Raw genomic sequence first — 26,195 nt, forward strand, 5'->3', positions numbered from 1 at the left:
GAGCATGAAGATGAAAAAATACATACGGTATTAAAAAATCTGTTTGTCCAAACATCTGTGCAACCGAAACCAACAATGTTTGCTCCATTTGTTCCGTACAAACATTACATGTTCTACAACTTTTCTATTGGACCTATACTGAGCATTCAATAAATCACACATACTGTATTTGTATTATTCCCACATTTCATCAATGGTTTCAAGATCATCTACGAACGTAGAGAACGTAGTAAGTGTTCATAGCACTAGGCAAAAACTAAACATCCCCCACAGTCTCAACTGAAAAAGGACTCACACATGTTATATCTTCTACACTTCATCTATGGTTAGCAAAAGGTTGTCTACTGTACGTTAGCGTTAGCATACAAGCGGGCAGGCAGCTAGACTACGTTAATGTGTTAGTGTAAGTGAGATTTGCCGTACTTGGGAGTTGAGCAAAGGCCTCTGCATCTTCTCATGGTTGTACATAGAGTGCGCGTGGTTGTGCGTGTGCGCGGAGTGGTGGTGGGGGTGACTGCCCGCCATCTGAAACCAGCCCAACTATAATCACTACAAGTTGGGTACAGGCTGGGTTGCCAAACATCAAACTCAGATATAGAACTTTGGGGAATTTTGTTGAAAATAGCATTATTATGTTAGTATTTAAATTAAGGGAGTCTTAAACTTAAATTGGCTGGACTGGGTTACCAAACTCAAATAAAATGAGAATTATGTTTGAAATGTTAAATCTGCTTGTTAGTATGGCTAGTGCAAAGAGGAAATCTTAAAGATCAATTAATTAACTTTTACGCGATGAATTAAACAAAAAACATGGTAACATTTTCTTTTAAAATATCATAAACAGAATCATAGATTTAAAAGATAGTAAACACAATTATAAGAGGAAATTTTGGGTTTTTGAAGAATATAGCAAAACCATAGAATGACTCAAGTACAATTTCGTTTCCCGACATATAGTTTCGTACGATTACTTTATTTTCTGGTAATTGATTTCTTCTGGAAATTTATTTTATTTTTTTGTACTATGTTATTTCTATGTATATAGATTTTTTATTCTTCGGCGTATATGTTTTAAACTTTAAGCCTCCCTTCAACTACTGATACGTACTGTAGTTTTGTACTGAGATATTTCAAACATACACAAAGTAATGTAAAAGGCTGCTTCGTAAATTTAATCTGTCATAGATTGCTTCAAACATAAAATGTTAGTGTTTTACTGCAAAGACAGATGAAGGAAGAAAAATCCCCAAACCTACTCAACATCGGCTATTATAATGTTTTACAAAACCGACATGGTTACAAAATTCTAAACAATATGCATCAAGATCCCATAAAACTTTATCGTTATTTTATTTGGCGCGGGGAATTCATTTACGTTGTCAGTCTATGTGGGCGCCCTTGAGCCAAAGATAGAATCTTTATTTAAATATTTGGGTTCCAAAATACCGGAGGACAATTATGATAATTTGGTGCAAGGTGGGTGATAGTGAGGCAGGGATTAGTGCCTTGTGATAGTCGTGAGTGATAGTGCGAGTCTACGGTATAAACTAGACGTGCTGAAGAAACTTGGAAATACGTATAACATTTGACGGTATTCCTGCCACTATATACAAGTGAGTTAAGGGGAAAATTTAGTAAAATTATGAGAGATTGTTGTATTACGATTAAATATGGTGAGTTTTAATTGACACAACCTTTAGACTTCATTATTGGAGGTAAATAATAAAATAATAAACTATCGAAAGGGAATGCTACACCATCAACCCCTTTTAAAATTTTTAACACAATACAAAGAACCAATTGGTGAAAAATAAGTTTATAAAATCGAGTAACTTGCAAGAAAAAACTAGCGTTTTTCACATATTGCAAAATGACAAATCCTTTCGTGTTAGGACTTATCAGCCTGTACGAACCAAACTAGAATGGTTGGTTTCGACATCTGTATCTTCAGGATGGTGTTTAAGCGTTATAGCAGACTTTGAGTATGTTAAGCCATTGCAGGCACAGACGCGTATTTGGGGCGGACAGGAGGACGAGAAGCGGTCCCAAGGCTGTTCTCTGGACTCTAATGTTTCACACTATCAAGTGTCCGACACTCTCCTAGGGCTCTGCCACAGCGGCCGATAGACCACTCCGTACACTTCCTGTTGCTGTAATTACAGATTTGTGATATCTCTCCAACTACATGGAAGAATTTCAACGACTAATCAACCTGGTTCCCTTGATATACCACTGTAGTTAGCATTTTCACGATTTTCTAGCTAAATATTTTTCAGGAGGTTCTAAACATTGCGATTTGGGACAGCAAAACAACTATAGAGACAAGAGAAGTTATTAAAGCAAAAAATCTTGTTTTGGAACGAATGAAATTCAAAAATAAATTGCTAAATTGTGCCGTATTGATATTATTTTGAGCATGTATACGGACATACAGGTATAAGGAACCGTCATCTTACTTACACACAAGTTTGACAATGCAATTAAACAACTTAAGTACAATTTATTTTATTCACGACCCTATAAATAGTTGTTTAGGATATTTGAATGAACAGTATTTTTAATCATAGGTCCCTTATTCCCTTATTCGGTTGAAAATCCCAAATTTAAAAGGGTTTTGTTCAGCAATGACTGGTGGAATCAAAGACTACACACACTACTCAACAAAAACCTACATCTTCAAATAAATAAACTCAAGAAGTTTTGCACCCTTCAAAAAAGTACTATTAACTATGCTAGGAAAAGTTTCCAATTCTTTGGAAATTTTTTTAAGCTATTATATTGATATTTTCAAACCCACTTTGTCTTAATTAACTAATGAAATGACCAATTGAGAAGTGAGCCAACCAAGCCACGCAGCCAAGTTTGCTAGGAGCGCTAAGTAACTAGGGCCACGTATCCAGCATAATTACACGCCTGGGCCTGGCCTGGGCTGCTGGGCTGGGGTCAGATCGTGCACTACTGGACCCACATCAGTCACAAACACACCACAACACCTGACTACCAGCTGCTGTGAGTCACGATACGTCACGGTGGAAACTAGCTAAAACTTGGTGCTATGATTAGCTTTAAAATGGACTTGTGAAATTTATTCAAACATTTAACCTGGATATTGTTTGTAATATAGCTAGCAGAGTTCAGTCCAGCTATACACTTTTATTCGTTGCTGGTTAAAACGCGAAGAATATTTAGCTACTAATGCGAACCTCATTTCTATGGTTTTATTTTATACGTGCCCATAACGATTTTCGTGAAAAAGTTATATTAGTTTTGGAATAATCCATAGGCTAAAAAGTGTTTACTGGATCTATTTTCGATTTTCAGCAATAAAAACTGGCGAAAAACAATAAGTTTTTACAAAATACATTGTCTTGTATAAATATAAATTTGCACTATGATTTTTATAAAGTGACTGATATTTTTATTCATTTTCCTCAAATAAAAAATCTCCAAGAAAATGCAATAATTTCCACTTGAGTTGATGCTATCCATTAATTATTGGATTTATCTCTCTCCGAGAGCTTCTCATGGCCTATATGCCGCTTCGCATTAGCCTACTTGAGGGCCCCAATTTTTATTTAAATTTATTTAAATGGTGAGAAATTCCAGGGTCGCAGACACCCACTTGTTTCCTCCCCCGAGTCTGACCAGTTCTGAGGGTAGGAACAGGTTACTGACTCTGGAATAGGGTTACTGGGGAACAAACTACATAAACCATACAACAATCGACACAGCGACCCTGTCTCCTTGAGGTAACGGCTGGAACTAAATCATAGGGAATCTTCTTAATCTTGGTCTAACAAAAAACATTGCTTCTAAAATCCAAGGAAATGTCAAAAGGTATACATACAATCCAAAGTACAGTATGAAGTTTCAAGGATGTGTAAGATTACAGATTTAATTAGCGTATTGGTCTTAGAAACCACTAAAATTAGTGTATTGCTATTATGAATTGGTATTAGGCTCTAAAATGCTTTAGTTTGAATTTATGTCAGAACCATCCACCTGCAACTGATAAACATAAATTTCGAAACATAAATTTTACCTCTTTTTGGTTTTTGAAATGATTGCGTTTTGTATATTGTTTGATAATAGTCTCTGAAAAAAGTTTATTTTGAATAGAAATAAAAACCACCCTTGATGATGAAGTTAAATTGTAATCATCTAAAACATTTGGGTGATCATGACCATGGAGATGAAAGGAGTCTAATTTCAAAAATAATTTTTGAAATAATTTTAAATACAAAATGCCTGTCTATAGCACGATAGAAACGTTTCAAATTAGCAAATTAACCAATAACTGCTAACTTAGAAATAGCAAAATCGGTATCCAATACTCCGCAATTAAATTGTAAAAAAATTATTTTTGTTAGAACTTATTATGTATTCGAATAGAAAACAGACTACACACTTTTAAAGGCACAACCCATAATGCAGCGTTGAAATGATAGTTTAATCCAAATTCCGATTTAAATCCCTTAAGTGTTGTCAATCACACAGTCCACGTGTCTATAGTTATGCAATGACTGATTGCATAACATTCATGTGTGAGTGTATGAAGCGCATGCGACATGCTAGTACGTATGCAGCGCGCAAGCGTTGTGCGCAACTGCCCATTACACTAGTTATCTTAACTGATAAGTCGGACAGGTACACACCTACAGGTCTTCATCTGCAAGTGCAATTGCAACTAATGAACTCGCAATGCACGCCATCTTGTTTTCAAACCTAATCGCATAGCGCTATAGTAGATATTGATGAGTAATATAGTACTTAAAATGGACCTTTATAACTATATATGAAAAATTCAAACATTTGTTTATAGTGCGCTCAAAAAGCCGTGGCACCTGAGGGATTAGGAGGCCCCAAGGGTTTCCATGGGGTCTCCTAATCCGTCAGGTGCCACGGCTGTTTGAAGTATAACCATTTGCTGTGTTAAGGTTCAATCTTGTATACCATGTAGTATCATATTTATGTTAGTGGAGAGAAAGACATATACTTTTTCTGTTTCCAGATTACAGAAAATGGGCTCTGAACCACTCGGCCATACCTAATCATACCTAAAAGTAATTCGTGTTTAACGGGATTTGAACCCTGATCACTTCAGAACAGAAGACCTGCGCTCAAACAACAAAAACGTATTTACGTTCCTACCTAACTCAAACAGACTTAAAAAATAATGTTTCTCACTTTTGTTCATATAGTTCATATTTGTTTGATGCTATAACTAAAACATCTAAGTAAACTTTAAGGAAGTGCTAAACCCGATCAAATTAACCAAGAAACAAATTGGTTAAGTTCACTACTCTCTATACAACCAATAGTTAAACCAATTAATATTAACAAGTGTTCATTTGAATAACCAATACTTAAACCAATTACTTTTAACTGAGTAATCACCCTAAGAATAGTAATACCAATGTGTTAGACGGCTCGACCAATTAATTATATTGTACAATAGGTATTAATTACAATGCTACTATTCCTTATTCGGTGTTGGTTTTTGGGTTAATCTGAATATCATAGCTATATATTATTATGTAAATTGATTTTCCACGTCTTACAACGTTCTACAAACTATTACAGGTGTAAATTGCTTCTAATTGCACTTCACCAGATACGGAAACAATTCCGATTGTGTAACGTAGAGATGATTGCAGGGAAGTATAATATAATTTCAAAAATATAGACTCTCAACAGTTTCTGTTTTTATATTTTAAACGGTAATCCTTGATAGAATGTACATGTAAAACTGGGTATTGTACATTGTTGGTTGCTTTTCGCCGTTGACACAAAATATAGCAAATAATGTTGTTTTTTGGGTATTAACAAAGTACACTAGGGTTGACGAAGGTAAAACAATTCATATTGTCGTAAACCAATCCCGAAGGTAGTGATGTATATAAAAGATATGTATTTTTCCTACTCTGAAAGTGTCTGAATCAGAGAAGATACTACTTTCATGATCAACCACGACGCGATGTCTACAAATTCATCCAATATTTTCCATCAATAGGGATAAATTTTTATTCATTGTTAAACTTTGGCTTACTATTCATTTATTGTGTTTTTGTTTTTTTCTCTTCTAGTAGTACAGATTGTATTAATACGAATTCTAATTTGAAAGATAAAATCTACTGAAATCAATTTTTTTTTAATCCTATGAGGGAATGGATTGAATATGTAGAAACTAAAGGTTTTTAATAAAACCCCAACTAAAAAAAAAACAAAAATGTAAAAAGGCAATTTTTCAATTAATTATTTCACATACTCCACACAACCTGTTACCACTTCACTGTATAATGTCTGTAATTGCGTTCAAGTGGCGCTAAATGACCGAGAAGAATAATGGGGTGGTTTTTTGTCCGAGCGCGCAGGAAACTTGCTGCAGGGACTGTACCAGACAAGAGAGCCCGTCTCGGAGCGTGTGAACACGGCTTGAAAAAACTGGATTGTAAGCTCCAGGGGAAGGGGGCGGCTGCAGCCTCCCCTAGTGGGGGTGGAAGATGGATGAGGGGGTGGATTATGAAAATTAGGACGAGAAGTCGCATCGGGCGAGAGAAAAGGAGATAATGACCACGAAACTGTGATTAATAGCGAAGGAAAACCAGGTGACCCTCAAGACGAAGAAGGCGTGAGCAGCAGATGTGCAGGGAAATGTGAAATGTGGCAGTGATTTGAAACTGTTGCACTAGAACATTAGTCTTAGAATGGTGGCTATGGTCGGTGAACTGGAAATTGTGCTTTGCATGAAGATATCGAAGGAACAGTGTAATGTGATTTAAAGTTGAAACACTAAATTTTAAAACTTCTTATTTCCAGGATATGGCAGTATACTAGCTATTTAATGCAATATGATTAAAACATTTTGATTAATCTAAAAAATCTTAAAGGACCTCCAAGAAAATGTGAACTGCAGCAAATATTATTGTAGACTCAATTAAAATCGAACCCCCGAGAAGATGAGGGGTTTGAGGACTATGATAAATAGAATAAACCTATGATTAATCTTACGAAGATTGGATTTGTACCCTATATGGGAATTTGTTTTATAATTTTAAAACCGACCTTATTTTGTCTGTCCAACGAGAAGAGAGCTGCAGAGCTTTAATAGAATATCGCATGAACTGTTAATATTCTGATAACAAAACCAAAAGCCATAAACAAGTAAATTTCAAGAAACGTGAAATTTAGGGATTCAACACAGGATTTATATTTTGATGCCTTTTCTCAAAGTGGTGAAAACGAGAAACATAATTGGTCTATTGGTGAAGCTGTTGTGGACAACTTTCAAGGAATTTAGTCTTCTAAACAAGCAAATAGACTCCAAGAGTGCTTTCAAATGGACTAGTCTGAAAAACCTATTTCTACTTAAGAGAAATGCGGAAGGGTACACCTCGTAATCTTATGCACACTCTAAAAGTGAGAGTCATGTTTTTGATTGCTTATGTTTCTGAAACTTATTAGGCCCTGAAAATAGAGAAATAGATAGAGTTTTACATAAAGTTACACCTATAAATGAAGTAGGTAAATAAGGAGGAAATATACACAAATACTAGCTCAAACAATATAGTAACAGTAGTACAGTTATCTCACTGTCCATCCGTTATGAAGTAGGTAAATAAGGAGGAAATATACACAAATACTAGCTCAAACAATATAGTAACAGTAGTACAGTTATCTCACTGTCCATCCGTTATGTTTTTGAACATTTTACTACATATTAACAATCACCAAGTTTAAAATCCAGAAGTTTTTAACAAACAGTAAGTATTTCATTCGACCAATTGAAATTCTAAACGAATAGCAGGTCCTAGTGCACCTTCCTGCACCTGCATCGAAGTTCCCTACGAGGGAGGGGATTTGTCCAAAATCATCCCCCACTGGTTTACCAGATACCTGTTATGTCTGGACCACGGAGCTACCCCCGTAACACTATGGAAGACAGGACAAATTGTTATATGATTCAGACTGATTTGGTTTTAATTTGCTACCTTAGCTGTACGGTACTTGGATATTCTTGCCTTCATTTGCAATAACCTGGCACATATACATACATAGTAAGACCTTCTTGAAAATTGAAAATGAGTAAGGGTGAGAAATTTCTTAAGTGGAAAGGTTGCATAAATAAAGGAGGTGTAAGACAGATTCAATTAGATCCAAAGAAGAGTATTTTAATGCAAATACCATATCATTACTTGAACTAGTAGTTTTTGTTGTATGTCGAACAAACAAATGCTGTTTCTTTAGATTTATTGGCGTGGATGGTCTATTTCTTGGAGCGCAATTCACGCAAACTACCAAAACCATTTTCCCTAGCCAAAGTAGCATGCATGACTTTGTGGTTCGGAACCAACATAGCCGCTGAACTTCTTGTTAAGAAAATAAAGAAATCGGTTGTTATGGGCGGAGACATTCCTATGGGGATCATTCGAAACTATGTATGATCACAGACATGTGATTTATTATTTTTATTTGAAGATCTTCGACAGAAGTTCGAGCTGTGGGGGTGGAGTGAGTCACAGACCGATGTTTTCAGTTCCGACAATAGCCAAGGTTGAGCCAGATGTTCTCTCATTGATAACTGACCTCCGCACTCCCAAGCCAGCAGCACCCGATGTCTTCCCTCTCTGTTTCTCATACTCGCAGCCACAGTCGCACTGTCAATCTTCCATCTCCCCTCTCTGTCTACTGCCTCCGCCCGCCTCTCTGCCTCTCCCATGTTGCACTTGTGTTCTCTTCTAAAATATCGCTAGTGCTCCAGAGGAAACAAGGTTGTAATGCATCCTTCATAAACACGCAAACGACGTTTACAAAATTGATCTTTAAGGAGTTGCTGGAGTTTTTAGTTCATCTAATGGGGTTTCGTAAAATTTGGTTGACTATTCCAAATACTTTCAGCACAATACTCCCTTCTGTAGATAGTCTTAGGAATACCAAAATAAATTTAATTGTAGGCTATCAGTAGATTTGTATTATTTGAGACAATTAATTTACAAAGCTAATATAGAGCTAGCTATAACACTGCAATCGATATACTGCTGAGTGGTTTGCTGTATTTGGGACATTCATCCTAAACTAGTTTCACGTATTTTAATTGTTTTTGAACTTTTGGACAATAACCTCCAGTAGACTTTGGCATATTATTTTCTTACAACTCTTGTCTTTGCATAACCATTTCATGGGCTTCTCAAGAAGTTTCAGAATATGTTTTCCTCTGTCAACCATAACCTAAACCTATGCAACTGAGGACACCACTAAAATAACCGTGAAAAATAGAATCGAACCACATTTAACACTCCTAATCAACGAGTCGATCCTAAAATTGCAAAAGATCAAAATGTTGAGCGGCTCGCAGCGGAAACATCTGATGTAAATTATGCATACAAGTGCTGTTGACTGGTGCATGCCGGGCCGCTGACAGCATTACGCATGCGTACATCACCAGGCGGCTCAGTATATATCAGCTTGTAGCTGTATGATTGCCGAGAGTAGTAATGCGGCTTTGTATCATGACAAATGGCCTGTAAAGAGGAGTTCATCCATGCTGCCTCGCTCGGTCGCCGCTTTAAAAGCGTATTTGTCAAGCTGGACCACTTTGTTCCATCACCTTGGTGTTCTGTTGGTGTTTAATTGTTTTGTTGGACACTATGTTGGAGTGGTTATATATATATATATATATATTTCCTAGACTCTAGGCATGAGCCCGTAATTGTTTTTCACATTACATCAGGCTAGACCTAGGGGTTACAGCAATATTACTTAGATAAAATCCATTGGTGATTTGGGGGGGTTTGAATCAAGGACCTCAGGAACCGGAGTCCCACGCTCTAACCACTAGACCAGCTCGCTCTCCAGTAGTTATATTAAGTGACTCATTTTTGAATCGAGAAAGCTATTGCATTGTCATGTATTTAATCTCTAATAGCTATTTTACGTTTTGTTAGTCAATTCTTGAAGACATAATAGTATATTTCGTACCAAGGGCCGAAAATGAGGTTTTGCCGGCTCGAGATAGTTTTTAAGTTCGAGACGAAGTCGAGAACTTAAATCGATCGAGAGCTGCAAAACCATTTCGGTCCGTGGTACGAACGATATTTTTCACCACACTATACCCTTTACCACTATTCACCACTATAATAATGCACACTGATCGTCAACACAACTACAACTTTAAGGTTAAGAAAAAATAATTTGAGGAATCAGCAAAAATATAAATAAATAGTTGCTAGGCAACGGTGATAATAACACAATTCTATATTGCAATGCTATGGATTTTGATTGTGTATTTAAAACGCATTCATGTTCTAAGTAAGTAAGCGGACAGCTGATTTTGCGGCCCCGGCCTGTAAAAACCTGCTCGGTCCCCAAATTGGCGACAGCTGGCATGGCCAGCAAAACGTAACTTTCAGCCACCAATTAACGTATGTAATACAGCCAAAAACATCATAGTGTGGTGAAATAGTATATTTCGTACCTAGGGCCGAAAATGAGGTTTTGCCGGCTCGAGATAGTTTTTAAGTTCGAGACGAAGTCGAGAACTTAAATCGATCGAGAGCTGCAAAACCATTTCGGTCCGTGGTACGAACGCTATTTTTCACCACACTGTACCCTATTACCACTATTCACCACTATAATAATGCACACTGATAGTCAACACAACTACAACTTTAAGGTTATGTAAAGAAATAATTTGAGGAATCAGCAAAAATAAAAATAAATAGTTGCTAGGCAACGGTGACAATAACACAATTCTATTGCTATGCTATGGATTTTGATTGTGTTTTTAAAATGCATTCATGTTTTAAATAAGTAAGCGGACAGCTGATTTTGCGGCCCCGGCCTGTAAAAACCTGCTCGGTCCCCAAATTACTATGACAGCTGGCATGGCCAGCAAAACGTAACTTTCAGCCACCAATTAACGTATGTAATACAGCCAAAAACAGCATAGTGAGGTGAAAATTATATTTCGTACAAATATTTTTGAGCATAAAGGTTTTAAATGTACGAAGTTCGCCCTTGAAGTAATGCAAAGATGTTACCTTAATATTTTAAGTTGGAATATAAATAGGTGACCAGACCTTTTACACGATTATTTTGTTATGAAACGGATGAATTTGAAGAACATACTAGACAATAAGCTTATGTCTTCAAAACATAAGTTCTAATCTCAATAGTTGATTTATTGTCTAGGTTAATTTCAAAAAAGTAACTTACGTGTATTAAATGTAATAAAAATAGTCAGCATTCTCAACTACAACCCGTTTACATAAACAACCACCCCCAAGAGCAAAATTGTTGAAGTTAATTTCCAAAAACGAAATGTTCACGAACTAAAATGTTCAGAAAAATTACCAAATTAATTCAAACGACTGAATACAAGTCAAACTCCACTTAGATGACTGGGAACAATCAATCTTCACAAAATATTTACATAAAAAGTCGTTTAACTCGCAAAAATGGTGTTGCAGAATTGTCTTAATCTCTCTCGTACATCACAGACGTCTGCGGATTCCGAATCTCCCAAATAGCCAATTTCGGTTGACAAGGAATTCAATCAGTGTTCGCCACCCGCTTTGACTTTCCCCTGCCTTTATCTGCCACAAATGCCGATATCTCGGTCCTACACATCAATCCTCATTAGGTAAACTCGGGAGTGACAACCTTTCACCAATCGCATGCCTTACCCGCCGGTTTCGGGGTCCTTGGATGACCCGGCTGGTAGTGGGTCAGGCGGATTCTATAGGAGTCAGGGTTATGCAATGATGTAGGCGAGTATTGGAAAACCCTCTTGCAAAAGATAAAACTCCAGAAACAATCGGTGGTCCTCAAGGTGAAACTGGAGGAGTGTCGGGGTCCCGGCCACCGGTAGTTAATTCAGGGGCCACATTTATATAATCTAACCTAACCTAACCTAACCAAACTTCTATATGCGGATTAGGGCCAGAGGGCCGGTTCTCTGTTTCCCGGGTAAATTACACCGACGTGTACTTTTCTGCTGTTTGCATCGATGCAATTAGAAACTAGGCATGAAAATTATTGCTACATAATCTTAAAATAATTTAATAAAAGTGTCTGTGACTTTCGGAAGCTGCTGTCTAACATTTGGTGCTGAATGATTTAATACGATGACATAATAAAAAAAATTGTGGTATAATAAAAAAAGCAATATGTACTCTATAAAGATATTCTGTTATTAGACTTCATTTACAATGCTCCTAACGTTTTCATACTTCTATGACAAAAACAACGATGATTCAAAAAAATGAACTTCAAAAACAGAGGTCAACGTCCAAATGGAACACGACAAAAACTCTAGAGGAACTTCATAAATAAAAAAATATTTTGTCGGCCGAAACTGCAGCACACATGATTTACAAGCACCAATTAATTCCTTTTAGTCCTTCGACCCGGCAAGGGTGCGTCGACCGCTCCAGATAGACGCAACACCCTAATAAACCACCCCTAATAAAGCCCGTTTCCCCGGAAAGGGTTGCAAATTGAAAGCAAGAAAAGGTCCCTTCGACGCGGAAGTTACCACCTGCATTGTAAACAGTTTATTGTTGGGTTAATTTTTTGTTCGGCGGCCTCTCTGAGGAGCGTTCACCCTTCCTGGCCAGGGTCCACAACCCTTACAGGTGCCGGTAATTTACGAGATCTTGTGGTACAAAAAGCTGCTTTTTGTCGCTGATCCTCGCGGCCGGAGCGTGCCATGCAAAAACTGGCCATCAATGGTTGTTGTGACATGTGTTGACAACAATCGTCCGGTCTCTGGAGTCAAGAAACAGGTGATTGAACGATGGTCGAAGTGAGCTGCATCAGTCAACAATGTTGTCAACAAGCATTTATGAGTAAATCTGCACAATTGGGATTTATCCAACAAGGTACATTTGAACTCACTTTGAAACATCCAAAATTATTTGAAGACGTCTCACTATTTGTGAACAGGTTTATTGATTGAGGAAATTTATCAACTATAATCACATGCTTATGAAGAAACTTTGAATACATTAATTTTATTTTGATATCAAAGGAAAAGTGGAAAAACACTTTTTGCTTTCTATTTTCTTCCCGAACAATTGACGGGTTTTGAGACAAAAGGTCGGAGTCAGTGATTGCGATGAAGGATTGATTGTCGGTTCGGCTTCCGCTATCGATGCCACATCCGGTGGCAATTATCACAGAGTTACACGTCCGAAGTCGCTGGACCGTGTCGCGGCTTCCTCTATACTCTGTGTCTTCTACCGTCGCCGTCACCGTCTCTGTCGCTGGGCCGAGGACGTCGTTATAATTGACTATCAGCTGGAGTAAATTAACGTTCAACTTAATCAGGGACTCATGTGCCGTGCAAGTTTAATCGAGGATGATTCACAAATCTTTAAAAGCATCGTTTGAAAAGAATATCGAAGAAATAGTAACCAATGAATGGAGTTGCAATACCTTCTGGGGAGTCTTTGTAAGAAGTTGAGGACCACCATTAGATATAGATCTCGCCCAATGCAAGTTAAGTTGGGTAAGTTAGGTTGGGTTATGTTAGGTTATGTTAGGTTAGGTTAGGTTAGGTTAGGTTAGGTTGGGTTAGGTTAGGTTAGGTTGGATCACATTAGGTTGAAACGTTGGCATCACCTTCAATTTCATAGGGCTAGATTTACATAGTGGCGACCCTCTTCTTAAAAAGACCCCTTCTGTGTACTTGGCGATTGTTCTTTCAGCCTGATAATCAGCTGGGGAGGAATATTATACTCTGCAAATGAAATTTGGGTGTTTACACTGCAAAGCATTCAAGACTTTAGAATATCTCCAAAATTATTAAAATATGTATCCAATCTTCTATTAATGTAGAGAGAGTAAAATATGGATTTTAACTCATCCGACCTTAATTACCTGGACACGGTAATTTAAGGTACTTTATGGTAATTATTCTCCGTTTCTACAGGGAGGGTAATAAATTGTGTTTTTTACTAAAACATAAATAGCTTTGCCAAGTTTGTTTAAAATATATACATACACATACAAACTACAACAGGTTACTTGTTCTCCATAAGAATAACATGGGGATTATAAATTTACAATTTTTTGAATTTAATCCGTAACAAATACTCATACAAAAACTCTTAAATATACTAAATAATTTTTAAGCTCTTCCAAATGGTCTAGAGAGGAATTAGGAAATTTTATGTTTGAGGCTCAAAAATGAGAAATCCCTATTTTCACCCCATAAATCCCCCCGTAAAATCCCGTTTCCTGAGAAATTATTTGTTTGGGGCTCAAAAATGAGAAAAACATATTTTTATCCCGTAAATCCCCCGTAAAACCCCGTTCCCATCGTCCGATCATGCTGGTTCACGAACTGGTTCGAATAAATGTAGGTTTACACACGTTTGTACCAAATTTAATCTAAATCGGAAGATTTTTGCTCGAATTATCGTGCTAACGGACACATATATGTATATATATTTGTGAATTTTATCGGATGGTGTTTTGGCCTCTAGGGACATCGAAATGAAAAAGTAAATGGTCCTCGGTCCGTAGGTCTTACCAAGAAACCTACGGTAAAAGCTTTTTCCCTAGGCCGGGGCCACACTCATCTTATCTCGCTGAATTTTTCCCACGGGCCACTTTCCACATGGTTTTACATACCAAATAAACAAGGTAAATCTCGCAGACCAACTCCCTCGCAGCAATCATTACATTACCGACTTTCTGCAACCCAGAGTTGATCGGTGGCATATCAAAGGGGTTGAAATCTCGCCAAGGGTATTTTTAATGTTGTCACCGTCGATAAAACCCTACCAAGCCGAAACTGAACCTTTGTATAAAAATAAACAGTGCACAATTTTGGCACTCTGGAGCATGTTGAGGTCTCATAGGAGCCGCTTTGAGAGGAGAATAAATCTTCGAGAGCAGCAGCGCGGACATTTGGCAACTTTCGACCGATAAATAAAGAGTTCCTAATGGAAGCTGGACCAGATGTGAGCGAACTGGACACTGTGTATCGGCTTGGACAAAGATTGTAGAACAAGCCCCAATGGAAAAGAATTCTTGATGGCTGGCCCAAATTTCACGTGCAAACTCGACAATGTACAAGGATTAGAGTTATGCATCAGTTTTGACAAAAATAGTGACTTTTATTGATCCTCATGTACCATATTTTAAACGAGACGTATTCTTAACACTACTTGCAAACTGAGTATATTGGGCAATTCACATCTTCACCTTTATCGCATGTTTTTCACGATTGCTTGCAAATCGTCAAAGTGTTTTGAAGTTTATTATCGTTAATAAGTCAATAAGTCATTTATTTAACCAAAATAACATATGCATTGGTCATGTCATTTAACTAAACATACAGTTTCTTGATTTCAATAAGAAATGATAACTGTCTTTTTTTACTTACACTAAGAATACCTATGATCAAACAAGTTTGATAGTTTTTTAGCCGTCAGCCAGGAACTTACGGACGCTGTAATAAGTTTTTTTTTTAAGAAAAGATTTTAGGGTTTTTTTAAGATGGTTTGATACTGCTTTGAGGTGAGAGGGAAGATGGTTGAACATTTTTATTGCATCATATCGGAGATGGTTTTGAAAGAAGGTGTCTAAGTCTGAAGTGTCTGAAGTGTTCTCATCACTAAGTCTGAAGTGTGGTGTCTAGGAACTGGGAGGGTATTTGTGGATCTCAAACTATAATGATGGTCTGTTGGAGTCATATCGTTGAAGGAACGTTACTGTCACCTAAACTTGGTATATTCTCTTCTGCGAGAGATTGAGGTTTCCTAAAACTTTCTCGAAAATAACAACTCTACAAATTTAGATCTACTAAAAGCACGTCTAAAACAAACCCTGGGAGTTCGCTTTGACATTTGGTTTAGTTTAGAACAAAGAAGGGAGGAACGACGCGTAGCGAAAGTCCCGTTGCTCGTCATTGTGCTTTACCGAGAAACGGATTTGAACCAGAGTGTAAAACTGTCGAGCAGCTCGTCCAACGAACTGTCGAATTCGCTTAGTCTGGGCTAAACTGGAATAGAATATCCAACTGTCCCAATGTTTGAAACTGAGATTGACCAAAGATTCAACACTACACACTTCAGTGTTGCATATGCTTGTGCAGTAGTGAACACTTAATACACCAAATGTGCCACTGACATTTACCATAGATGTATTATGGACATAAAAGGTTGTTTGTAGTATGAAAAATTAGAATGATTGATTTGCGATATTTGATTGTTTAAAACTTCGTAATATTTCAAATTTATATTTTTCGTTGAATAAAATTCTAAATTTAACGAAATACAAATTATGCTTAATGGATATAAATATCGTGGCTTGGAAGTTTTGCACGAACAACAAACTTAAAGAAATCTAACGTACAACTCATTACAGTTGTTACTAATTATAGCCTTAAATAAAAATAAGTGTGGCTTGGTACAGTGTAAGTAAATACGTAAACCTAATAAATATTGTAAAAAAGGTTGCGAAAAAAACATTTGAAAAGCCTAATCATTGCACAAATGTGCTAATCACGCCATAACTAACAAAGAAACAAAACCCGACAAGCATAATTAACTGTCGTAAATTGAATGATTTAACGAACTATATTAAAACATCTTCATAAAAAAATAACTGAGTATGCTAATCGAAACAAACCAGAAACCATATATCACGCAAATATCACGAAAAACGACAATTAAGAAGCGAGAGACATAACATGAAATTAGCTGTAGATCCCCACAATATTGTTATCTATTTGATCTAAATAAACTCAATTAGCAATTTAATCAACGTATGATACGCAAACACAAATGTAACTCAGAAAAAGTCCTTAAAAAGACTACACGTACATAACAAATTGGTTGCGAATGGGACAGAGGTTCTCGATCAAATCGTAATTGGGGTTGTCATCGACCACTAAATCAAACAGGTCGTGGTCATCGGCCACTAAATTGAAACACTTATCTCAAACACCTTTGAACCCGTTTAATTTGATTTACAATGAACCTAATCCAGCAGAGGGAGGTGTTGTTCGTGAGACGGCTATCTCAGTGAATTATACATACAAGTAGTCAGTCGGTAATTGTATTGTAGTGTGGAACTGTACTTTATTGATTGTGTAGTTGGAAACAATCGAACTTATGTCAAATGGTTAAAGCTACAGTAAATTGGTATGTATACTTAATCTGCTAGGGCGTTATTTGATTCACGAAATCAAAAAACGCTGACCAACCGTTTTATACAGTTTGAAAAAAGCGTTTGAAAAGTTATTTGTTGTCGTCGTATAAAATATGTGTCTATTATCATCATGTTGGTTATGATCCAAACATGTGTTTGGAGTGTAACCAAAATAGTGTTCGTAACCTTTGACTGTATGACTCGATTATTCCAGTCAATAATTAACTGTGTTTAAAAAAAATTTATGTGCAACTATTCGACTATAAAATAGCTAATCTCTAAGCTAATGTATTAACGTATGGCTGTAACTCCAGATTCGTAATATTTGAGCATTTGGGATTGAATATGAAAGTGAAGTATACATGGCTAATAACGTAATAATAATTTACTAAAATTTAATAATGATTAAACTAGAACAACGATAAGTTACGTTGAATTACAGTATTTGTTTTTAGCAAAGATTATTTCATAAGAATCCTATTTTTTATATAATAAAATTATATAAAACGTGCATACACATCTAGTTTACTGCATCTAGCACACATAAATCAAGTAACTTTTATAACTATACTAGTTATAATGTACATGGATTTCTGCAACAAACTTGTTCGTTCAGCAAAATTCAGTTGAATCACTATATAAATCAGTTACATAATATACCTTGAAGCCTACGCCTTGGTAGTTAGATAAATATACTGACAATGTAGCGGATTAAATTCTACTCGTTCATTTCACTAAATTGTATACTATGTTGCCAACCTAATTGATGCATATTTATCTCTCTTGTTAAACTCCAAGTTATGTCAGGGAACTCCAGTTATGTACTTGAATCTAGTTCAATAAAAAATTGAATGCGATATTTTTTTACAAAAAATGCCATGATAGATACTGGAGTACTTGATTGTGATTCAAAATGTATCTGTAAATCTCTAAATTGATTATGTGTAACAATTATTTTTGATAATAAATGAACATCGAGCGTCAATAATATCGAGGTAAATTAACCTCTTATTTTATATCTATACCTTATTATATACCTTTTATTGTAGGTGGTGATTCGAGACTATGCACACAAAAACGTCAATTTTTGTTCATGATAATTCATAGAAGATGCATTTTTTTAGGTTTGTGTGGATAAGAATAATATGGGAATTTTAAATTTACACTTTTTTTTGGAATTTCCTCCGCAATCATTATGAGTATAGTAACGCTTCAATAGAATCAATTATTTGGTTTTTAAACTCCATAATAACAAGGGAAAAAATGTTAAACTTTATTTTTTTTGTCAAAAATGGGAAAAACAATTTTTTACTTCATAAAACCCCGTTCCCATAGCCCGATCATGCTGGTTCGCGAACTCGTTCAAATAAAAGTAGGTTTACACATTTATACCAAATTTCATCAAAATCAGATAGTTTTTGTTTTGCTCGAGTTATCGTGCTAACGGACACGCACATATGAATTTGAACGGATAGTGTTTTTGCCCTCTAGAGACCTCAAAACCAAAAAGCAAATCGGTCCCGGGTCCGGGTCTTACCATGAGTAATACGGCAATAGCTTATTCCCTATATGGGTAATTCGCTAAAAATTACTAAACACTTGACAAACCTCTTGCAGTGCTGAGTTGTTGGATCTACGATCAGAATCTCGCCTCGGCCTCGCGGAAACCTGAACCTGACCTATTCTCGGCGTAAATCAATATTTTAATCTAGCTTAAGATAATCGGCTCCGAAGGTAATGCGTTCTGACATGGGACACTGGATCTCGTAGATCCGACAACCCCGCCGGGCACGCACGCCAAAACACGCTCAGTGCAATTAACGGATCAGGCCGATCTTGAGATTAATGCGTTCTGAAGAGACAAGAGTGGTCAACTTTGTAAAGTTCAGGATCGGATAAGCTGGCAAATGCAAAGAGTCGAGTAGGCGGAGTGTCCTCACGTTGTATCGCAGAGAGGGGGGATGAGGCTAGTCTAAGATTGACGTATTCTGAGACAGGAGTGGAAATTCAAACCTATGTGGTGAAGAATTCAATGTTTGGATTATGATTACACCAACTACGATTGATAACTTTTAAATTTGTAACCAGTACATGTTTCTATGGAAAATTATGTGGTTTTAATTTAAAAATCGACACAAGAGCTTCTTGTCACCCACTATTTTAGGCGGATGTGAAATTAACATTTAGAAAACCTCTTGCCCGAAATTCTAGCAAACAAAGTCTGGGATTCGTAAAACATATTTATCCAAAACTGTGAAAGCTCAAGCCTCTAAGGTGGAAAATTGACACAAGAGCTTCTTGTACCCTTACCATTTTAGGCGGATGTGAAATTGACATTTAGAAAACCTTTTGCCCGAAATTCTAGCAAACTAAGGCTGTGTTTCGAAAACATTTATCCAAAACTGTGAAAGCTGAAGCCTCTAAGGTGGAAATTTTAGTAAGTTAAACGTGACATGCCGATCTGTCTTTATCATGACAAAATAGTGAACAACATTGCAACCTGACACTTAACTCCTCATTTCGGCTACTAAAGAATAAGTACAAAGTTTATCATTTAACAGATTAACCCCCATCACCTTGATGAATCCCTTATAACTCGGCATGCTGACACTAAGGATACATTACGCGCCAACGCACAATTCAATTGGCGCCAATTCACACCGCCTATTCAGCGGAGGAGGAGTCTATTAGCGAGACAGATGCGCTGTACACCGGCGCGTTAACGACACATGCGCTGTACACCGCGCAGCCGCTGATCTTACTTATTAGCGCGACCTCTGCCCTCCGTCTTTACTTATTGAAAATAATTGGTACAAGAGAGCGGCTGATAGCATCTGGCCGCCTCTAATTGGCAAGCCGATAGCCGCAGTCTAGCCGCTCGTGTAAATGTACCGCCGCGGCCAGGACGGTCCTGATTGGGATTGGAATCAGGAAACTGTTAGGATTCCGGATTGCGAAGTAAAAGACGAGTGTTGTGTGTTTGCGGCATTCGGTTGTTACAGAAAAAATATCTGTTTGGATCTCGAAGTTTTACTTTTTGCGTTTCAGAAGTATAATACTCCTAAGTAATCTACTTGAATATCGCTTTTTATTTGGTGTTTTTATTTTTGTGGTACAATAGTAAAGAAAAATACCCCCGCCGCAGCAAACCTGCAGACTAAGCGAATTTCCATTTGACTGATTGGATTTACACTGAAATGTCTACTTAAAAATATAACATTTATTCCCTATTTAAATAGAATTAGGTACTTAAGTTTGCTGCATCGGGGAGAGTAAAACAGTTTTTTTTTGTTTTTTTGTAAAATGTTAATAGTTAGTAAGAAATAAAAACATTTTCCAAATTTGATCAAAATATGTTCATAAACAAGCAAACTACAACAGTTTACTTATTCTCCATAAGAATAACATGGTAATTTTAAATTTACATTTTTTTTTAATTTTCTCCGTAACCATTAGGCGCATAATATCGCTTCAATATACTAAATTATTTGTTTTTTTAAGCTCTACAAAATGGTTTGGAAAGAAATTGCTAAATTTTATGTTTTTTTGGGACAAAAATGGGTAAAACCTATTTTTACCCCATAAAACCCCCCGTAAACCCCTGTTCCCATAGTTCGATCATGCTGGATCGCGAACTCGTTCGAATAAACGCAGGTTTACACGTTTGTACCAAATTTCATCAAAATCGGATCATTTTTGCTTGAGTTATCGTGCTAACGGACACATATATAATTATATACATATATATAGATTTATGAATTTGAGCGGATGGTGTTTTTGGCCTCTAGGGACCTCAAAATGAAAAAAAAAAATCGGTCCCGCGTCCAGGTCTTACCATGAGTACTACGGTAATAGCTTATTCCCTATATGGGAAATTCGCTAAAAAATACACGAGCTCTCTCAAATTTTAAGAATAACTAACGGTAGTGTATTGGTAACTTCCACAAAATACTATGAAAATGAGGAATTCAGACTTAATTTATCCTTAGAAGTACTGTATTCTATAGTTGAATTTTACACTGGGACTTCAGTTCGATGTAGGGAAGGTCTCGGGTCTGATCCCTTGGAATGCAGCAAAGGCAGCTCTCTCTACCTGCCTCAGCCACGCACCCTCGCAATCCGATACCTCCCCCTCCCCATCCCACATAGCCTACCTCCCCTACCCATCACACCAACACCACTGACCGCATCTGACAGAGCCTGCAAGTCAAACTACATTGTGTGCTGGATAAAAAAATAGTTTGAAAACGTAGGAGAGAGAATCGATTTGAGTTTTTGAACTGCCCAACAATTCTTATCAGGTACTCTGTCACTATACGATGAAACACTTCATTGAAACATTATCTACTAGTATTCTAAACCAAAGCCTACTGTCAACAACGTTGAGTAATAAAATATACCTATTCAATTTGTAATATTTCCCCTATGAGCAAGGTACACATCGGCCCTGCAGTATTGACGATTTGGCCGGTTTCCCTACTCAAGCCTTTGCTCGACAGGCGTTATCAAAGGCAAATCAACCGGTTATATAAGGTACAAGGTTATTATTAGTGACATGACTACATACCTGTCCAGCATGCGCTTACACAACCACACAGATATCATCAGAGCAATTAGGAATCAGTCCTTGCTGATATCGAGGTTACCGAGTTACTATAAAGTTAGTACCGATGTAATGAGTAATATGATAGATTTATCTAGGCTGGAAATATTAAGTTCTATAAAATATTTTCCACTCCTCTGTCGGAAAAACTTAGATTGGTCCAATAATTTGTCTTATAGTAATACGAATTTTTCTGTTGTCGAAATTATGGTTTTAAACACGGAATATTTTTATTTTATTATTTTTTTAAAGGCATTAAACATTTTCAGCTGCAAGATACTGTACAATGTTTCAAACATTTTTATCTTGAGTGCAAAATCTTAAAAAGAAAATTACAGATTGAGTTTGTATGAGTTAGCTAATATCGAAGTATACTACTGATTAAAGACAACTATAATCATACGGAAATTACGGTAATTTTAATAATAGAGTAATAATAATGATAAAAGAATATTAACAATCTAAAATGTGTAGTTATCTTGTATCCTATTTTTATCCAATGATATGTCTAAGGTACAAAAGTGGTGTAGAGTATTTACGAATTTTCATCAGTTCATCAGTAGATAAAAAAATAAAACAACTTAACAAATCTTATCAAAATAACTATTTATAAACTAAAATTTACATTTTCGTGAACACTAATTTCGCAACACGCCCCTACTATGGTGGTCCAGTCTTACAGAACAGATAAAACCCCAAGAAGTTCACTTTCTACAGTAGCAAATTGCCGACGACAAGCTACGAAGTAAATTCCTACTGGCTCCAGACTAGGGCAAAATGAGGGACGAACTAAAGTGAATTCCTTCGCTTTCTATGACCGGGATCCAATTAAAAAGCTCGCACCATTAAAATTAATGTAAAGTTAATGAGTGCGTTGTCACATTGGCGAGTGTTGTGTGAGTTGATCGCATGAGGTATCTCATTCTGTGATACACGAGTCGCTTGCGATATCTCATTCTGCTATACACGAGTTGCATGCGATATCTCATTCTGCTATACACGAGTTATGCGATATCTCATTCTGCAATACACGAGTTGCATGCGATATCTCATTCTGCGATACACAAATTATGCGATACCTCATTCTGCAATACACGAGTTATGCGATATCTCATTCTGCAATACACGAGTCGCATGCGATATCTCATTCTGCGATACACGAGTCACATGCGATATCTCATTCTGCGATACACGAGTCTGAGGTAAATGCATTCTGCAAGTGTGGATTGCGAGTGTAATGGACTTGTTGATTGTATCTTGTGATAAGGTAATTATCTAATAAGTATGCGTATACCTAGTTTATCACTAGGCGTGTGCACTGTATGTTTAGTAGTTTAGTAAGTTTAGTAATAAAGAAGGTATTTAAATAGTGTTAAAAGTGAAGTACTTATCGTGTGTATTTATATTTATATTTATATTTATATTGAAAGTGATAGTAAGATTAAATATAAGTAAACTAAACCAAAGTTTTCGATTGTTGCTGTTATCGTTTTTGTCATTGGCAAGAACCACCTCATTCACCATTTCGACTTGAAAACCATAAATAAATTTGATTTGTATGAATTATATGGTGGAGTTTGTATGGACAAAAACATAATGCAATATGTCTTTCATATTGAATCGCAGATGTGGATTATATACTACAGTACATACATTTTGAATTAATACACAGATTTTTTGTAGTATTTCAATGCAAACCGTTATTGACTCTCACTCTCAGAACTTGGAAACCGTCCCAAATATTTGTGGGAACAAAAAACGCGGAAGTATAAAGACCTCCCTTAGCGTGAAAATGTTACGAAACAATAGTTTTTGCCCTTAGTTTGACCGCTTGAAACCCCTAAAGGATTGGTTCTGCTTCAATTTGTGTAAAACACGTTATAGCGTTTAGTGCAATAAATCTACACCTTCCTTCTACCCTTCCACAGCTCCAGGGGTCTTGGAGGGTAGTCGTGCGACTCGAGCCGATACTTGTAACTTATGGTAAACACACCCTTCATAAAGAACATTATGATTGAAAGATCGCACTGTTCAATGTGGCGCTTGTGATCGGTTATTGTACAATAATCGAAGGGTTGCGGGTTTTGTTCACCTTGTGGGGTGAAAGATAGCGGAAGAGTACATTTAGGGGGTTGCTTTGATTTTTTATGCATTTATTTATTGTATAAGCAGCAACGCTAACGACATACGAGTTGTGTTCTGGTGGTTAAATTACGAATTTTCTATGTCATTTTGATTTGTTTTAGCAGTAATTTACGTTGTTATTAAGGATATAAAAGAATTCCCCTTACCTTTGGAAATCACGTTTTCAGACTTTAATTAAACTGTAATTAACTTTAGGGCATTTTTAACTGATTGAAATTCTTGTAACTACTCTTGAACACAGTCTGTATTTTGAAAAGCTTTTAACATCGTATATATTTAATAATGTTACTCAATAATCGTAAAAGTCTACTTAAGTATTAAAAAAACGAACGTATTTCAATCAGCAAGTAATTCGCAACAATGAATCATTATGACTACAGTAGCATTAATTAACTATACTCCATTCACAAAATTTAGGCTGTTTTGGAAGAAATCCATCCCCTCCAGCCTCCATTTGATTCTAACCTTTAAAACAATAACTCATCAGCCGATGTTTGTTAAAACGTCAATCAGCTGCAATATTATACATTAAGCAAAAAAAGTAGTGAGGGGACTTCCCCCTCACACCTAAATTTTGTGAACGGACTTTAGTACAGTACAGTAGGTCCTTAAACATGCATGGATTCTTTTCACTCCTTATTTAATCACTATTTTTTTTTTTTCACACATTTTACCTAATTTTGTAACTAAACTGCAAACAACCGCCACTGGGTGTTCCACCGTGTGAGGCAAATATCATTTATAGGCAAATACGACCACGAAGTGGCTACCACTACCAGTTAGATAACATCTACATTGCTAGATACACGAGTAGTATAGAGGCTGGTTAGTATCGTGTGATCTAGCACGACTGTAGCCGTGCCTTTCACACACGCGCACACTCACACACACACACAGACAAGACTCACCTCTTATTGACCCCGGGAAAACTTAATTTGCCTCGAATGAGTAAAATTTCACAACTCATGGAGGTACGCTAATTTTGATGAAGTAAGCAGAGGGAATCAAAGCTCAGAAGTAAGGGCTATTTGTAAACTAAGTAGTCGGTATATGTAGCAGGAATATTATTTGTAGAGATAGATTAGATTATCTATGTTAATGTATTGAACATATCAACGTTTACTAAGCAATTTCATGAGTTGCATCAGGCCCTGAACAGTAGAATTTACAAGAATAAATGTGATATATTTTCTATTCACAAACGTAACTTTGGTATAAGTTGGTACTCGCCAGAAATATGTTCCTGTAAATATTGAAATACCATGTAAATCTTTTGATATTTTTGTTTAATTTGTCTTTATTGATAAACACTTTTTATGTATTTGGATTATTCTTTCTAGCAAAGGGTCCGAATTGGGTGGAAACATGGCAGAATATTTGAACATTTCACTATGAAAAATCATAAAACACTGTTAGCAAAAATTAACAAAATCATACTAATGTAGCCTGCGCACATTTGCATCATACGAAAGCGTAAAAGTGCACCAAATGTAAGTCTTTTAACCGTAGTGCTGACTAATATATGACTTTATTGGTAACATATTAACAAAAACTTAAATTACAATAATTAAAGAAGAATTTAATCACATACCAACTTGTACAAATAAAAAGGTTAAACTACCTGACAACGTGTAACCTTCTTATTTGTTCAATCACATTAAATACCCGTACAATCAGAGTAACATTAAACTCCAAGCACTTTTCTGCAGGTTTGTACGTATGCAGGCTTAACTGCAGCCAGTTCACCTAACAGAGATGTCAAGTTAGTTAAGGTAGGCGTACAGACACGTTGTACAAGTGAGAGAAAGATATGACAGCACCATTAGAGAGAGTGAGAGAGAGGAACCTCCTCTACCTCTACTGTATATCACTGTTAATCATAAGACAAGTTCATTAGCAGCCCCGTGTTACTGCTCCATTGCAATTGCGGCTTTTATTGTTTTAGAGGTGCAGAGATTAAGATTTACCGAGGTATTAGCAATCCTGGGTTTTGAAACACTTTATGTTTTAACAGTTTTATTTTTTGATCTTTTTTTAGATAAACACAGCTAAAACTGTGTAAGCCAAAATTTGGTGTATAGTCTGAGATAGAAGGGATTTATTAATTTATTAAAATCGAGCGTAGCTTATGTCGTTACGTTTATGTAATATGGATGAAAACTACAAGATTCAGTTCAAATAATACTTTCCTGAATAGTACAGTAATATGAAACTTCTATCAGTTGTCTTTCCTACGAATTTTGCGATTTTATAGATTTACCCTCAACAACACTTTATAAATTTA

The 26,195-nt window shown here is 36.4% G+C and overlaps 1 protein-coding gene across 1 annotated transcript in view; it reads right to left on the reverse strand.

Annotated features, from left to right (window-relative positions):
- LOC128989415 (uncharacterized) overlaps positions 1 to 26,195 on the reverse strand; it is a 123,265-nt gene that overhangs the window by 12,128 nt on the left and 84,942 nt on the right. The window contains exon 6 of the mRNA XM_054411306.1: positions 424 to 525. Coding sequence (XP_054267281.1) covers positions 424 to 525 — 102 coding nt within the window. The remainder of the gene's footprint in view (positions 1 to 423; positions 526 to 26,195) is intronic.

Source organism: Macrosteles quadrilineatus, unplaced genomic scaffold, assembly GCF_028750875.1.
Source record: "Macrosteles quadrilineatus isolate MER2022 unplaced genomic scaffold, UCM_ALF_1.0 Scaffold_3__2_contigs__length_128488019, whole genome shotgun sequence".
NCBI classification, from domain to species: domain Eukaryota; kingdom Metazoa; phylum Arthropoda; class Insecta; order Hemiptera; family Cicadellidae; genus Macrosteles; species Macrosteles quadrilineatus.